At 42.4% G+C, this 16,878-nt stretch overlaps 1 protein-coding gene across 2 annotated transcripts; it reads right to left on the reverse strand.

Annotated features, from left to right (window-relative positions):
* Positions 1-8,593: 8,593 nt before the first annotated feature.
* On the reverse strand, positions 8,594-16,531 carry LOC139798485 (protein NDNF-like). Of its 2 annotated transcripts, none has more exons than XM_071749216.1 (4): positions 16,303-16,531; positions 14,004-14,199; positions 11,951-12,084; positions 8,594-10,947 (listed from the first exon to the last, which is right to left on the reverse strand). In XM_071749216.1, exons 2-4 carry the CDS (start codon positions 14,189-14,191, stop codon positions 9,596-9,598), a joined length of 1,674 nt encoding a protein of 557 aa, XP_071605317.1. In that variant the 5' UTR covers positions 14,192-14,199; positions 16,303-16,531; the 3' UTR covers positions 8,594-9,595. The 2 variants fall into 2 exon arrangements, with proteins under 2 accessions (XP_071605317.1, XP_071605318.1); XM_071749217.1 differs by lacking the exon at positions 16,303-16,531 and adding an exon at positions 16,021-16,124.
* Between the last annotated feature and the right edge of the window lie 347 nt (positions 16,532-16,878).

A 16,878-nucleotide genomic window follows, 5' to 3' on the forward strand; every position in this document is an offset into this window, starting at 1 on the left:
GTCAACTCCAAATGCTTAAAAGTCTTGAGACTGACCCCAAGTCATATCACTGAGATACTGTTAAGCCATGTAGCTCATACACACAACTATTTTCTGTGTATCAAGAATGGGAAAAGGTAAAGGACCTAATTATAGGGATATAGGAAATGAACCCTTGGCACCACTGCAGTGAATAGCAATTGTTCTGCTTGTTCGACCCCAGTGATTTTATTATCATACTTCAAGCATCCTGGAAGCACAGTGAAAGCCTGCAATGCTGTGCTTGTTGGTGGTAGCTTTGTTAGTTCCTGAAATTATGGGAAACTCAACTCTGACCCAGCTGCTCTTTTGCTGTCCTTTATACTTTTTAATTTTTGAAACATTTTCTGAGTTCTGTTTTATGGCAAGTTTTTCTGCTCAAATAGCTGACCTTGAACTTTCTGGTTATTATTTCTGTGGCCTTAGCAGGGACAGATCATGCCTTAAGCACATATTGGAAATGCTATTACCCTCTTTTCTATTGTCAGGCTCCTTATGCCTCCACAGAAAGTGTGGGAGCCACATGGATACTTTGTCTTTAAATTGGATGTTTTTCTCAACAATGGTACCTCATCTGGGCTGTGCAGTACCACTTTGCGTGTTGCCAGGATGGTTTTGATCTATACCTCCCAGAAGAAAGTGAAAAGCAGAAGAGCTAGACTTTATTTGTTTCAAGCCTGGTTTGGTGTTTTTTTGGTTTGGGTTTTGTTTTTTGTTTTAAATGTAGCTGATCTTTTAGACGTGATATCCAAGTCTTACAGAACATTTCCTTAACAGTGTACGGTGTGTGGTTACTTCTAGAGGCCTTTAAAGGAGTCTCGGAGGTTATTTCTGCAGAGCCACAGGCTTGGTACAGACAACACACTGCATGCTGAGCTCTCCTATTTGTGTGAGGGATATGGGGGCTTAGTGGGATATGCTGGCACTGAGTGTTGGAGACACTAATGAATCAGTAGTGAAGCTCAATCAAGAACAATCTTTGTCCTGCTGTGAAGAGAAGGACAAAGTGATTGGTATCACAATACCACCACAGTTCTGGTACCTGGAGAATGCTGCAGAAATGGCCAGGATGGCCACTGTATCCCACTGGCAGCCTTTATCAGGGCTCCCTCAGAGCCCTGTTGAAAATGAAAGTCATTCTGGAGAAATCTATCCTGGCAAAAAGGTTTCCTGTGTATTAGGCAACCTACAAAAAAAAACAAAACAAGGGAGCTGGATGCAAAATGTAGATCCAGGCTGGGCCTTTCCTTTCCTTAGAAGCTTCTAAACTCAAATTTTACCTCATTACTTTCAGATTCTTCATGCTTCTGCTCCCACCCTGCCCATTGAGGGTCTCCTTTCCTACTGGGCTCTGCTTTTAGAGCACATTACCATGCAAGTCTGAAACAACCATTTTAAACTGAGCTCCCAGGCTGACTTCTTAGAGCCTCTTCTGTTGTGTCACTGATGACAATACAGAGTCACAATCAGAACTGCAGAATCAGCTGGGTTGGAAAGGACTTTTGAGATCATCAAGTCCAACCCTTGATCCATGACCACCATGGTTACCAGACCACGCACTGAGTGTCACATCAGTCTCTTCTTAAAAACCTTCAGGGACAGAGAATCCGCCACCTCCCTGGGCAGCCCATTCCAATGCCTGATCACCCTCTCTATAAAGAATTTCTTCCTCATATCTAACTTAAACCTCGCCAGAGGCAGAGCTTAAGTCCATGCCATCTTGTCTTACTGATGGCTGCCTGGGAGAAGAGACCAACCTCCCCCCGGCTCCAACCTCCTTTCAGGGAATTGTAGAGAGTGATGAGGTCTCCCCTGAGCCTCCTCTTCTCCAGCCTGAACACCCCCAGCACCCTCAGCCCTTCCTCACTTGTGCTGGATCCCTTCACAGCCTCCTTGCTCTTCTCTGGACCTGCTCCAGCACCTCAATCTCCTTTCTGAACTGAGGGGCCCAGAACTGGACACAGGACTCAAGCTGTGGCCTCACCAGCGCTGAGTACAGGGGCAGAATCCCTTCCCTGGACCTGTTGGCCACCCTCTTCCTGATCCAGGCCAGGATGCCATTGGCCTTCTTGGCCATCTGGGCACACTGCTGGCTCATGTTCAGCTTCCTGTCAATCCAGACTCCCAGGTCCCTTTCTGCCTGGCTGCTCTCAGCCACTCTGTGTCCAGCCTGGAGCTCCCCATGCGGTTGTTGTGGCCAAAGTGCAGGACCCGGCCCTTGGCCTTATTGAACCTCATCCCATTGGAATCAGCCCAACTCTCCAGTCTGTCCAGGTTCCTCTGCAGAGCCCTCCTGCCTTCCAGCTGATCCATACTCGCTCCCAGCTTGGTGTCACCTGTGAATGTGCTACTGGTGGACTCAATCCCCTCATCTGAATCATCAATGAAGATATTAAACAGAACTGGGCCCAGTACTGATCCCCGGGGGACACCATGGCAACCAATTGGATCAGCACTGTTCAGCACCACTCTCTGGGCCTGTCCCTCCAGCAGTTCCTAACCCAGCACAGAGTGCTCCTGTCTGAGCCCTGGGCTGACAGCTTTTCCAGCAGAATGCTGTGGGAGATGGTGTCAAAGGCTTTGCTGTAGTCCAGGGAGACCCCATCCACAGCCTTCCCCTCATCCACCAGGTGAGTCACCCGATCATAAAAGGAGATCGGGTTGGTCAGACAGGACCTGCCCTTCCTAACCCCGTGCTGGCTGGGTCTGATCCCCTGTCCCTCTTGTAGGTACTGGGTGATTGCCCCCAGGATGAGCTGCTCCATAACCCTGCCAGGCACTGAAGTCAGGCTGATGGGCCTGTAATTTCCCGGGTCCTCCTTTCATCCCTTTTTGTGGATTGGCGTAACATTCGCCAACTTCCAATCATCTGGGACCTTCCCAGTGAGCCAGGACTGTTGGTAAATGATGGAGAGCAGCTTGGAGAGCTCTTCCCCAGCTCCCTCATCACCCTGGGGTGGATCCTGTCTGGTCCCATAGACTTGTGAGGATCCAAGTGGCTCAGCAGGTCACTAACTTCCCTCCAGGATTACAGGGAGGCTATTCAGCTTATTTCTCTCTACAAGCCCCAGAAGCAGTCTGTCCTCAGGGCAGCCTGTCTTACTGTTGAAAATTGAGGTAAAGAAAGTGTTAAATACCTCAGCCTTTTCCTCATCTTTGGTAACTCTTTCCCCCCATGACCAACAAAGAGGTTTTTCCTGCCTCTCCTTTTGCTGTTGATGTCTCCGTAGAAAGACTTTTTATTATCCTTAATGGAAGTGGCAAGATTAAGTTCAAATTGTGCTTTCATCTCTCTAGTTTTCTTTCTACATGACCTAACTATATTTCCAAACTCTTCCTGAGTCTGCCTGCAAAAAGAAACTCAGTCTACTCTGCTGTGATTTAGGGGCAGGCTATCCTTGTTTAAATGCTTTTAGAAGTTTGAGGTAGAGCAGCAGTGTTGCAAAGAGCCTTTCTTGGAACAAAAGCACCCTCTTGCAGAGGCCACAAGACCAAAATCCCTGAAGAACTATCCCCTGACAAACAGGATTCTGTTGCCTGTTTTCTAAAGTACTGGTGGGACATCCAGCTCTAGTGGCTTGTGAAGTCTCAGCTAAGTATTGTTGGCAAGGCAGGGAGCAAACTTTGCAGAGAACTTCCCTCAGGGCAAAGGCACTACAGGAGAAGGTAGAGTGGTCATGGAGTGCCTGGGATCACAAGCTGCTGGACAGATAATGTCTGAACTGGAACTCCCCACATTAACCTTATCAAATCTGTCACTGCCTTTGGCAATAATATATTTCTCTTTATTTATAGGAGTTTTGACCCCGTCAGTGATGGCAGTGTTAAATCTCCAGGCACTGGGAATACACTCGTGTTAGTCCTTCCAGTAGGTGCATATCTTTTTTGTTCCTTGGCTGTCAATTTTTATGCCCTTTAGTTTTAAACAAACTAAAAAAAACAAACAAAAAACCCCCGAAAATAAAATCAAACCATCAAACTCAGAACACTTGAACGACTTAAAGAAAATAAAATGTAAGCTCCACGGATTTTTTCCCCTATCCTTTCTGCCCTAATAATCTTATCAGTGAGATGCTTGGCTTGTTAAATTTGCTGAAATATTTGCTCCTGATAAATCTTATCGAATAAGCTTTCCCGTTTGTTACACAGCCTGACACTGCCCTCTGGTGCTCATCCTCTCCGGGTTGCTGGGGCGGCAGCAGCTGATGCCAGGAGCGCTTAGCCCAGGGTCCTCTGCACTCAACCTTGAGTTGTATAGTGTTTCTCTGCAGAAGAGTGCAGTGCAGGAGTGTGACACACTTTGTTTTCCTCTTCTGTTTCTTAATACTCCTTGACAGACTTGCCCAGGGAAATACCTGTGGTTTTGCAAGAGAAGCATGTCCACTTGTCTGTGCTTTAAGTGTTGATTTCTCAATACAGCATGTGCAGAATGGGTAACACTGAGCAGCCATTCAGCTTTTGTTCACTTTTGTTCCCAAAGATACAATAATCTATTTTGTTTTGCCTGATTTTTTTATTTTGCTTACCGTGTGTTCAGGTCATCCATTTTTCTCTAAATGCCAGAGAGCCTCAGTAGCTGTAACAGCACCTGAAAGCCTTTGGCATTTTGGGGTCACTGGTTTGGACTTGCTGTCAGTGCCAATAGTGTTTGACTTTTAAAATTAGATTTTAAGCCTTACGTAAAGCTACGTTTGGTTAGGATGTTTAGCTGTAGCATCCATGATTCCTAAACTCCACATACCAAAACCCAACAAGCAATAGTAATAAAACCCTGAATGGGGGCGATGTGTATGCATGCAAACACATCAGCTCTGTGTCCTTGAAAGCAAGCAGTGAGCAGGATTTTAGCCCAGCACCTGGGGCCAGAATAGCAAGACTATTTTTAACATGTTGCTTAAGCTAAAGCAAGTCTTCCAAGTGGGGAAGCATCAGCCAGAAAAGCCATGCAAACATACAAAGATGAAATTAAAAAAAGAAAATGTTGTTCAAAGCTGTGAATACATCCCTGAATTTGTGGGCAGATAAGGAACAGTTTCTAAAATATTACCTGATCCAATTTGAGTGGTACTTATATTTGTTAGGAAGCTCAAAGTAACAGTGAATGAATAATTGAGCTGTTACATACAGAAAATGAATGGCAAAAGAGATGATTCCCAGTATCAGTTAATATTTAATTCATAAATGCCATTGGTCCTTGATCCCAGTATCAGAAACCTCTATACTGGTTTTAGGATGCAGTAACTTTCAAAGTGTATAAATTCAGTGAGCAGTTATTATTGTTTTTAGTTACATTCCAAAGTTCTTAGCAATAGCAGTTGTATGACATTTTGGAAAGTGATGCTGCAGAGCCCTTTGCTGCACTGTTTTGCAGATTAGATCTTCACAATGGCAAACTTGGAAGCCCATGCTTCACTGTTTGAGTGTTTCATATACCTGCACCTCATTTCCAGCATGCAACTGGTGATTTGTGAAGCTAAGTCCACAGGGACATGGATATGAAACCTGTTTTCTCATTATTTTCCCCCTCTGTTTTTGGTACTTCCAGGTGGAGTGGTGGCTTAGCAAGGGGAGCAATTCTGAAAAAATGCTGGGAGCGGATGCATGAACTTTGATCTCAGCTGTGACAGGTGTTGAATTAAGATAGCTGGAAACACACAAAAGCTGGGACCTACCACTGAATACTGGGAAAAATACTTTGGCCTGATAACAATGTTGAGGATATTAAGTGATCCACAAAAGCAAAACATGGGTCTTGAAATATTCTCAATCAGGATATCTGCCTGTACTTCCTAGGTGGTTCAGATTCAGTGGGGCTGGGGAGCAAAGGGGAAGTGCTGATGACAGCTTAGGATAGGATGAACTGGACAGAACTGAGCTTCCCTCAAAATTCAAGAGACTGTACAAAACATGAAGAAAAGGAAGGAGGTAGAGGTAGCTTGTGAACTATTTGATCAGACTGCACGAGGCAAGCAGCAGTTAAATGGGAAGGAGGAAAGATGGAAACGTTGTCAAACAGCTTTGAAAGAGAAGTGCTTCTGAGTGTTGCAGACAGGGAGCTGTGTGGATGAGCAGTTTGTAGGGGTAGGAAGTGCACCAGAGGTGTAACACAGCACTTGGGTTTTGATGTGGATAAACCACTGAATCTTCACTCCCAGAACAGTGCTCAGCAGTGGCACCCAGCTGAAAAATCAGTGCACCCAAAGGCTGCCTCTTTAGTAGGGTATGAGCATGAGTGAATTGCTAATAGGTTTGCAGGCTGGTGCACACAGGCAGAATCACAGTGGAAAGATCAATGGAGAGGAATATTCCCTGTGGTTCCTGGGGTCTGTATGGTGGACCATGGTTGGCTGCATGCATAAGCAAAGTGGGCTGCTGGCTGCTACCTGGGTGGGAGCAGACTGCCTCCTTTGCTTATATTAAATACAAAAGGGTTTGACAGAACAGCTTGTTCCTCTCTACTGCCAAGCTCATGTGTACAGGGGCCTTTGTGATGGAGAGGCTGATATGTGTGGGTGGCAGATGCTCCTGTGAGTGAAGGACTAGCACCAGCCCTCCCAGAGGCAGCAGCAGCAGTTGCTGCTCTGCTTGTATCCCAGCCTGGGCTGCCAGAGCAGTAATTTTGGTCTTCAGAGCTCCTAACTAGTCTTGGCCTCAGCCAGTCCTCTGCACGTGGCAATGGTCAGGGGCAGATGGAGTGAAGAGGAGCTGGTGAAGCTCTTGGTTTCTCCCAGTGTATCATCTGACCTTGAAACCTGCACTTCCTTTGCCTTCAGGTTCTGATGAGCTGTCACTCAGCTTGGTGCTGCACAAAAGCTTTGCCTGTGTGCCATATACTTACGTATGAGCATTTGGAGTGAGAAGGGTCCTGCCTGTGGGAAGGGGAAGGGGCAATCACCCACTCATCCCCTCTATCACTGCCCCCTATCATTAACCAGAGTGGAGAGGAGCTGAGGGTACCAACAGCTGCTCATCTACAGTCTCACCCCATTCACTGACTTACACCCTTTTTAAAACTTGTTCTTAATCCTGCAGCCTGAGCAACATAATTCCAATCCCTCCTTCCTGCACATTTAACAATTTACATTTCCTTCTAACTCCATAATGTCTTCAAGTTTGAAGTGTACACATAGGGTACTTCATCTCATTTTCCTTTGTGTTTACAAAACTTTAACTGTATTACAGTGTTGTTATGAGTAATAATTCTAAGCTGTGGCCATTTTTCCCTTTGTTTTTTGGGGTGGGTATAAAGTGACCACCAATCATGATGATCTGTAACAAATTTTTTTCTTCCAGGCAAGGGATTACTCCCATAGTTACTCCAGATTCCCAGAATACATCCTAAGGGTGTATATTTGGTAATGTCACCTCCTGCTGAAGACACACTGTCCATTTTAATAACACCAACACAAGACAAGTGAAACAAGTAGACTTTTAACAATTACCAGACAAAAGTAGGGCAAGGAGACTTTTACAATTACCAAAAGCTACTGAAAGAAGTGCTCCCAAAACCTCTCCTACAGCTTCAAAAACATTGGCTACGATTCACTAGGAGGGAACAAACTGAACTGAATCACTAATCCTAGGGTAATCTATTGACCACAATTTTTGATCAACCCTAGATTATCTATAGATTGCAGAATTGCTGATAAATCCCAGTATTATTTATCTATCACAGACTCCTTGATCATCCATTAGCCAAGAAAGGGCAAGGAAGGACAGGAAAGGTGGTATTGTGGTTGTTGTTACAGTCATTTGTAAGGCATCTAAATGAAGTTGATCCAGAATATAAATGTCTGCAATTGAAGAGGAAGGCAGAAGGAAGCCTTAAGCTTTCCAAGTGAGTTTAACCTCTGTTGCTTTTGAGCTCAGCCTGTTTTTGGCAGGAGCAAGCTGAGGAGGAGGCTTGCCCTGGGAAGAAGGCAGAGCAGCTGCCAACCCCTGTGATCAGCCAGAAGTCCCTGAGAGCACGGGGAGGTCACAAAGCACAGGGCTCCTGCTGGGGCACTGCTCAGTCCAGTACAGCCCCTGCAGGAGTGGAAAGCCTGCCCAAAGCCCAGATCTTACAGCTGATACCAAGTGAAGGCCAGAACCCCTCTGCTGGGGTGAAATGAGTCCACTAATGTCCAGCATGCACACATTGCAGGGTGCACAGCACAATGAAGGCTTTGGAGCAGGAGATGCACAGTCTGATTCAGGACTGATTCAGTCTTTACCAAGTGCCTCTGTGCGTGCTTGGAGGTATTAATTATTCAGAGTATGCTAGAACTTTGATGACTCTGAATTGCAAACAGATTTGGAGATATAAAATAATGGAAATAGTAATTTAAATTTCTGCTTAGTGGAACTGTAGAGCAAAAAGGGTTACAGCAGGCAATGTCTGGGTCAGTGAGCCTCTTGTATGTCTTTATATGTAAATACCAGACCTACCAAGAGCCCATGTGCAAAATGCATTCTGATGATAATTGAAATTGAGCATAAGGGTTTTTTTTTGTTAATATTTTATTTAAAAAATAAGTTTTGTTGTGTCTCTTGTCGTCTAAGGAAGATAATCAAGGAAACAAGACAACAAAAAAAGTGCTTGCCAGGATTTTTACTACAAATATTTACTCTTCATAATATTTAATAGGAAAACCACATTTATTTTTTTCCTAAAGCAACACATTTGTTGGCAGAGGTTGGGTTAAAGATGTAAAGAGCAAATATGTTATACTCAGGAGTCACATAGATAGATGGGCTTGATACCAGACACTATAGAAAAAAACCTCCTGTGGTAAGACTCTGTACTTTTTGCTTTCCTCAACTGTAGCAGCACAAGTGTACACTCTGCAGAAAACCTAAATCCACAGCCTGTTCCTGGCCTGAATTTTGTCCATTTCTAACCAAGCACAGTTTCTCTATAGAAATGAAAACCAAGGAAACATGCAAGTAATAAGGGAAGATGTATTTTAGCCTCCTTTACTCAAGATGTGGATCTTTACTCCAGGTTGGGTTTTTTTGGTTTTGGTTTTTTTGGGGGGTTTTGTTTTGGTTTGGGTTTTTTGTTGTAGTTTTGGTTTTTGCTTGTTTTAATTTCTGTTGTCTCCATCGTTGTTTAAGCAGTGAAGTTCTGTTTCTTAAAAGCAGCTTGACTTTTGGGGTCTCTCAGTTCCTCATTAGCTGATGGATTTATGCAAAATGAACAGACTCTCTGGGAGTTTAAAATAATGATGTGTGCTTCTTGACAGTCATTTCCTATTGCTTGTATATTTAATTTCAGAAGCATTTAGCCAATCAGTCTACTTCTTGTGGATGATATTGTGGGTCTTTTATTTTCATGTTCATGAATTTGTTTCACAGGTCTCTTTTTAATGTCTGAATGAGACATCTGAGGAGAAAAAATATCTTATACAGGAGAGAAGTTGCAAAAGTAAGTTTGATAATTTAGACAACCGAGATGTTTCCCCTATAGAATCTCATGGTTTTAAAATTTTTGTGAGTTAGTGTATTTTAAACTCCATGTGCTACAGCATGGATTGACATAGATTTTGATAATAGTTTTCATCCACTCACTGAAAAAAAAAAATTCTTTAAAAACTTTTCAACATTTTTTTCTGGTCTTCACAACTTTGCTGTGATACCTGACAGGGATGCCAGATGGCCCAAAGAGATAAACATCAAACAAGTAAAGTGTCCCTGCATCCAGCCCATTGATGGTCTCTGTTGTGACTGCTCGCTGGAGATTTATATCATAGAAATACTTGCACAGCACTTTCTCTGATTTGTGCCGTGTTTCAGGTCCAGAGCACCTATCCAGATTCTGCAGGTCCATCCAAACCTGATCTTCTTCAATTCTTTTTTTGTACACACAGTACTTGCTCTCCTCTTGTGTTCCTAGCCAGGCAATGGTGACAGAGTTGCAGCTCCTCAGTTTACTGAAAGACTTGATTTTTAAGCTCTCTGGAAGGAGTGGAAATAAGGGCTTGTGGAAATGGGGGGACACTTGTACTTTCACAGAAGAGTTAGATTCCTCTGTGGACCTCAGCTGCACCAAGTATGTGTCCAGCAGCTTTCCCTTCAGTGAGAAATACCTCAATCCTGAGATGTTTTCTGATGCCACTGTTTTACCATTCCTTGTTATGTGAACCCGTACTTGACCATGACACAACTGAAAGATGAATTGTATTTTCTTGTACCTTGACTGGTACTGCAGATTATAGTATTTATTTTTTTTCCCATCGAGGACAACCTGAATCACTTTCCCATCTTTCAGTTCTGTCACCTTAGGTTCAGGTTCTTCCAGGGTTCTTGCAAATGTCCCCGTGTAAGCAGCACTGGCATTTGTGAGGAGATTGACAACAAAAACATCGAAGTAATATTGAGTGTTGGGACTGAGACTGGGCACTGTGTAGGTGTTCTTGGTACCCATGCATATCTGCCTGACTTCCCCACTACTTACTTTGTTGATGATGCTCAGTTCACTTTTGGACAATATCATCACCTGCTGTGGTTCTAGAAGGTATGGAGAGAGAGACAAAGCTAATGCAGGTGGCAGTTTCATTCCAGAGGATCTGATTGCTGTCTCAGCAGCACATAAACTCTTATAGTTGTGCTTTTCATTAACCAGAAGACAATATTGGATGTTTTCTCTATGTTGTGAGACAGAGGGACTGTGTTTCCAGGTCAAAGTCACTGTTGTATGCCCGATGCCAATAACATCTATGCGTGGATCCATTGGAAGTTCTGGATAGAGGTTCTCAGATGTTGTGTCAGTTGTTAAGTACACAGTAATGTGTGTGTCACGCTCAGTGGATAAGAACTCTAGCATGTAAAGAGAAGAATGAGAGGACATACCCATGTAAGTCTCTATGGAATTTCCCTTATAGTTAAAAATGGTGGATACCATGCTGGCAGCCTTCTGAGACTTTGCAATTTCTTGTGTGTCATGATCACCTGCAGGCAGGAAGCAGATTTGTAACTTTTGCTTTAACAGACATGAAATAAAGCACATTGCGTAGGTTTTATTGTTTATTTGTCAGGTAACATCTTATTTTCTTTCTGGAAATGTTAATTATAACTAAAAATACTTTTTGATGCTAGAAACTTATTTTACAAAAAGTTGAATAGGTTTTATTTGAGCTGCTGTAAAATTTTTTCAAAGAGAATATAACTATAAAACCACAACTTGCACAAGCTTGACCTGTACCGTGGCTGATGTGCCTACAATTTTCTGTTTCTAGTGGCTGGCTATTAGGGTACTTCTCTTCAAGAATTCTCATATTTTCTATGAAAAGAAATTTAGTTTTGTTTTGTGCCACTGACTCCTATGAAGTGGGAAAATTTATTAATTTAAAGCAATGTCATTTGAACTCCTCAGTCAGGTGTAGCTGCCTGACAGGTACAAACTTGTTAATGGCAGCTTTCCAATTTTAGTTTGAAAAATTAATTGAAAAAAATAATCAAAGATAATGGAATTTGTTCTTGGGCTAAAAGCAGTGTAATGCCCTCTGCTGTGCTAGATGGTAATTTTAGGGAAAAAAAAACCAAAAAAACCCCACTACACAACAAAAAAAAAACCTGCTAAATCTTCTGCACACCGCTGAGGAGAAAAATGACTGGTTCCAGTGACTTAAACCACAGAAAAAGAGCTGAGACAGCAGCAAGAAGTATGGGCTGGTACAACTGGCTTCTGAAGCTGATCAGTGTTTGTGGAGTTCCCAAATATTGCCCTGTAATTTTTTTATTTTTCTGATGTAATCCTTAATTTACTCGAGTCGATGGCAAAATCCCACGGGCTGCCATGTTTCACCTATGGAGACAGGGATGTCCTCTTCAGCCCATGGCAGTTTACAGTTTAGGGAAGCAAAAGATGCTTGTGGGGAATTGTCTGCAACACAGCTCCTTATGAATAACTTTGGCTTTCCCTGTCTCTGCCCAGGCAGACCAAGGGTCTTACCTCGTGCTGCTTTTCCAAGGTAACTTGCTGAAGCCTTGTGCACAAGTATGCTCCATTCAATGGGAACATCACAGGGAGTCACTGTTACTGTGAAAGGTGCAAGGGCTCTGCCTTCCTCCAGAACAAAGTAGTACCTATATATGTGGGTTAAACCAGAGGGGGAAGTGTCAGAAAATTCAAGTCTGCCTGAAACTCTTTGTAATCAGCCATTCTGATGTGGGCCACTCCACCATGGGTAGGAATGACCAATCCCCTTTGAGGTGCATCAATACAGGGGGATGGTAGATGTCTGAAATCATCAGCTGTTGGAACAATACATGCTCTGTTTTGTTTTGTTTTTCTAATACATAAATACTCACTGGAAATTTTATTGACTGAACATCAGCAATATTTTTCCCACTGAAATTTAACATACTTCAGGTGAATGTCACATCCCAGCACTTACCTGTTTTTTTGGATGTGGACTGCCTGCCAAATAACCACCCACTGGTTAACTCTGAGGAATTTATTACACTTTTTCACAGGATTTCCTGGTGGAATTCTGTGAAAATTCTTAAAGTATATATCCTCTCATGTGTGCTTGCCTATCTAGGTCTTCCTCAGTGTCAGAAGTGGATGTAACATTATTAGTATTAGTATTAGTCAATACTGAAGGTTATCAGGTGTCAATGGTGCTTTCATCCAGGCCAGTTCTAACTTACTGTGCATGAACAGTACAGAGCTATATGAGTCTGCTCCCTCAGGTTTCAAATCCTGCTTATTTCCAGTAAAGCCCAGCCTTCTCTCTCACTCCTTTGGTCTTCTGTTTATTTCTGTTGTTTTGGTATATTCAGACTGTAAACAGCCACAGAAATGTTTGGGCTTGGGCCAGTCCCTCTGCAGTTAAATGAAAGCACTTAGAGGGGTTTTGTTGACTCGTAGGACAAGCCTACTCATTATGGATAGGTCACATCAGCCTGGAGGTCTGGCTTTCAGGATATGGCTACTGAGCTGGAATCAAGCTTCACTGGAAACAGCTCCACATTCTTGAGTATCTTAGTTTAAGCCAAAACTTGTCATCTCCTGGTTTCCTGTTTGGATGACTCTGGGGTTCAGAAGGTCCTACATGATGATATAAACTGAAGGGCTTTGTGTTTCTAACTGCAATCTTAATGTTATGCCACAAGAGCACAGCAAAATTTACTCTTCTCTGAGATTTCATTGCCCATTTGCCTTTAAGAAGGAGAGCTCCTGGTTTTGCTCTTGTGAGTATTGCCACACTGTGTAACACGTGCTATGTTCCAGTTTTTTTCTGTGCAATGCATATCAAGGCTGAACCATCTGTCTTACTCTCTGCTCCATGACCACTGTGTCTGGGTGCATGTCAAGGTCTTACATGTTGGGCACTGTCCAAAGTGGAGTCTGATTAAGCACTTGGAGTGTAACTCTTCCCAAGCAAAAGATCAGTCTTTGCTACCCAAGATGTAGTGCCAGTTGTAATACCTGGATCACCTACACACCTCAGTAAGACAGGAACTGCATGTATTTCTGAGAAGTGAAGAAACTGTGGAATTTCTGCATGAAAACCACTGTTAATCTTAGCAAGATTTAGTGCCATCCAATGAAAACATTTCCAGCACACAGAACACTGGCAGTTTTTCAAATGAGAAGTCTGTGCAGATATTCTGTTGATTTTTAGGATAAATTATTTGGTGGGCAAAATCCTTGAGTTTTACAGTGACTAGGACAGCTGATGTGTCTCTGCTATTCTGAAGCCAGGCTGTTTATGCAACATGACTGCTTCCTGTTGGAGCCCACCTGCTCTGGATCAGCTCTGCTGCTGCTTTGAAACCACCACAGAAAGCTGCCTGAAATGCATATGTGAATCTAAAATTTATCCCAGAGGCTCATGCCAGATTTTGGGCCATGTCGTGACACTTAAGCTTGACAGAGATGGGGCATTTCTCTGGAAATTCAGTGGAGGTCTGCAGGCACCCAGCAATTCTTGGCTTATACTGGTGGTGTGGCCAGAGTCACAGGGAAGTATCTGAAAATAGGAGTTACTTGCACTTACCTTTTAGGTATATCCTTCAGCAGGTGAATTGTTGTTTCCTTACCATCAGCAAGTATCAGGGAGTGGTAGAAATTGAAGAGATTGGTCTTGAAGCTCTGTTGGGAACTGGTGGTGGATACTTTCATGGGATGACAGAAGCAAGCTGCCATGAAAAGATGGAGAGGCAGACGAAACCAGAACCGGGACATCTTTAGTACTGCAAAGTGAGATCACAAGAGATAATGGCAACTGCTGTCTTAGGGGAGAAAATAATTAGTGACCCTCTCTTTCTGTGCCTTTCCCTGGTGTTTATCTTAGTCAAAGCAGGTCAGTCACCATTTTCTTCAAATCCTTAATCTTCTCAGGTAAATATTTCTCAGAGGATCTCTGCAAAGACTTAATGACAGAAGCTGCTATGAAGTCTTGCACTATAGGAAAACATAGCCAATGTAGTGACAGTGCAATATCACAAGAAAACCCTTTCACTGCTGATAAAATGAGTAGAGAATTATATTTAAATTCTTTTTCCTAGTTTGTAGTCTTCCTTGGATAAATTTCGAGGCTGGATTATTTGTAATGGAACTGATTCTTTCAAACTCCCAGGAGGTCACTACATCCCAAACACTGTTTGTGATGGTCTGTCAGAGATCATTTAATTTTTATTTAATCCCTTGTGACTGTAGATATGTGTAGAAAAGAGGGTAAGAATAACTAATTCAGAGCCAGGCAATATCCTGTTTGATGAAAAGTGGAGGATCCTGGCTAAGAATCCCAAAACTGATAGTTAGGAGATTTTAAGCTCTATGTATCTTGTTTGGAGGAAGGCTTTATTAATTCAGGATAAATCATTCTGATAATTTTGTATTCCCCATCCTTTTCACACCTGCATTGCTTCCAGTCCACCTCAGCACTTGCTGCTCACTGAAACTGTAACAGGTCTATTTTATTCACTCTGATAAGAGATTCTAAAAAATCATATTTGCCCCATCCTTTTGCCAAGAAGATTTATTTTGAGCTTTGAATCTATGAAATAAGTGTACACAAACTCACCTTTGAGGTGTCTCAAATCACCTCTGCAAATGCTGACATGATTTAAACTGTGCTGTGTACATTGCACAGAGCTACACAGGTACAGGAGACTCCAGTTAAGACAAGAAATTTTGATGGTACACTACTGCATGAGGTTATTGATTATCCTGACAACTTTTTGTGCCTGTCATATCCAGTTTCAGAAGGAGATGAAAGTGCAAAAGTGGAAAGGGCACAAAGGGGAGAAGGGAGATAATAGACCTCTAATACAGGTGCCAGCTGTAGCTCAGGGATTTGGAAAGCAGAGGGAGCTCTGTGAGCAAGATCCCTTTTTTTGAGGAAAAAGTAGCTTATTGCATTTTACAAGCAACAAGGAGTCAAGGTCCTGGTTAAATGTGATTATTGGCTAATGATAGAAGAGAATATAAAAGACACAGGCTCAATCCTTTGTAATTTTTACTGATTTGTGAGATCAGCCCTGAGATCCTTACAGTGCTAGCAAATGTGAAGAAGATCTCAAGCAGTCAAAATACTTACAATTCTTCAGACCTGCTCTTTATCTCAATTAAAGCAACTTTATAAAAGGAACACTTCCTTTATAAATCCATTTCAGACATGCACATTTAAACCTAGTATTGAATAAATATGTAGATTTTTATGTGCAAAATTTATTTTCATCTGTGGTTCCCAAAGTAATGCACATCTTCAGTATCAATGAGATTATTACTGAAATTATCAATACCATGTCATCTGAATGTCCTGCTTAACATCCTAGTAAACTTAGGATACTGTCTTTCTCCCTCTAGTACTCTGAGCAATTGGCTGAGTGCAAGATTAAACAACCATCTAAACAAATTGAAAGAACATTTAAGATTACTACATCATTTCCATTTTTAACATTCTTGTAACAGAGCTTTCCTTATTACTGAGTCACTTTGCCACATTTTTATTCTCATAGTCTAACTATAGTTTATAGATTCAAAATATAACCCCAAATATTTTGTTTTACCTTTGACAGTGGAGTCTGAGTTGCTCTGTGCTTCAGAGAGGATTAAATAAAGAAAAAAAAAATGTCTTTCTACTGCGTAAATGAAAACCACACTTGAAAACCACCCTGATACCACAGCAGTTCAGCTTTTCCTGTCCGGGAAAACAAAGCAAGCAAGCAACCAACCTATAATCAGCTTATCCCAAAGAGAACATCATCCTAAAGGCTGATTTCACTCAATTGCACAAACAGTATATTCTCAGACTCTTGGAAATATGTTGCACAAAAAAAAAGTCTCCTTACCTATTGTGTTCCTGGCCAGATGATTCCCAGACCACTTGCTTTCTTTGCTGAATAAGCATAAAATAAAACAACATAGGCTTTTCAGATCTCTGTAGACAGATGAAAACCAAAACTGTACGACCAGTTTAACAGGACAGAACTGATTTTTCCATATGGCTCCTGAGCAGACATAGTAACTAAAACGCCTGCAGTATTTTAAGAAAAGAAAAAAAAACAACAATCCACCAAAAAACAAACAAACAAAAAAAAAAACTCCACAAAAAATGGAGTTTTGGTACTTTCTTAAGTAGGGTGTTTTCAAAGGTTATTTTAAACTTGCATTTTAAACTCCAGCCTCCTGATTACTGTCCTTGCAGTTCTTGAGTTCCTTGTGGAGGGCTGAAAAGCACGTTCAGTGTGCTGCCTCCAGCCAGCAGGACTTTATTCCTGCACAGAGTGTCAGCCAGACTGCTGGAGCAGCCTAATCCCATCGGAGGCTGGCGGAGAGCAGGTCTCTTTGACAGAAATGCACAGTGAGGGGAGGGGGGGTGAGATGGAGAGAGCAAACACTGTTAACCCTTGTTAGTCCTCAATACA

Source organism: Heliangelus exortis, chromosome 7 (genome assembly GCF_036169615.1).
Source record: "Heliangelus exortis chromosome 7, bHelExo1.hap1, whole genome shotgun sequence".
Taxonomy (NCBI): domain Eukaryota; kingdom Metazoa; phylum Chordata; class Aves; order Apodiformes; family Trochilidae; genus Heliangelus; species Heliangelus exortis.

Excerpts from the sequence above, each read along its gene's own strand:
- LOC139798485 (XM_071749216.1), bottom strand. The coding sequence starts at position 14,191 with ATGTCCCGGTTCTGGTTTCGTCTGCCTCTCCATCTTTTCATGGCAGCT. Across the intron at positions 12,085-14,003 it reads CTGAAGGATATACCTAAAAG|GTACTACTTTGTTCTGGAGG; the intron begins GTAAGTGCAAGT and ends CCACATATATAG. Across the intron at positions 10,948-11,950 it reads CCTTGGAAAAGCAGCACGAG|GTGATCATGACACACAAGAA; the intron begins GTAAGACCCTTG and ends TCCTGCCTGCAG.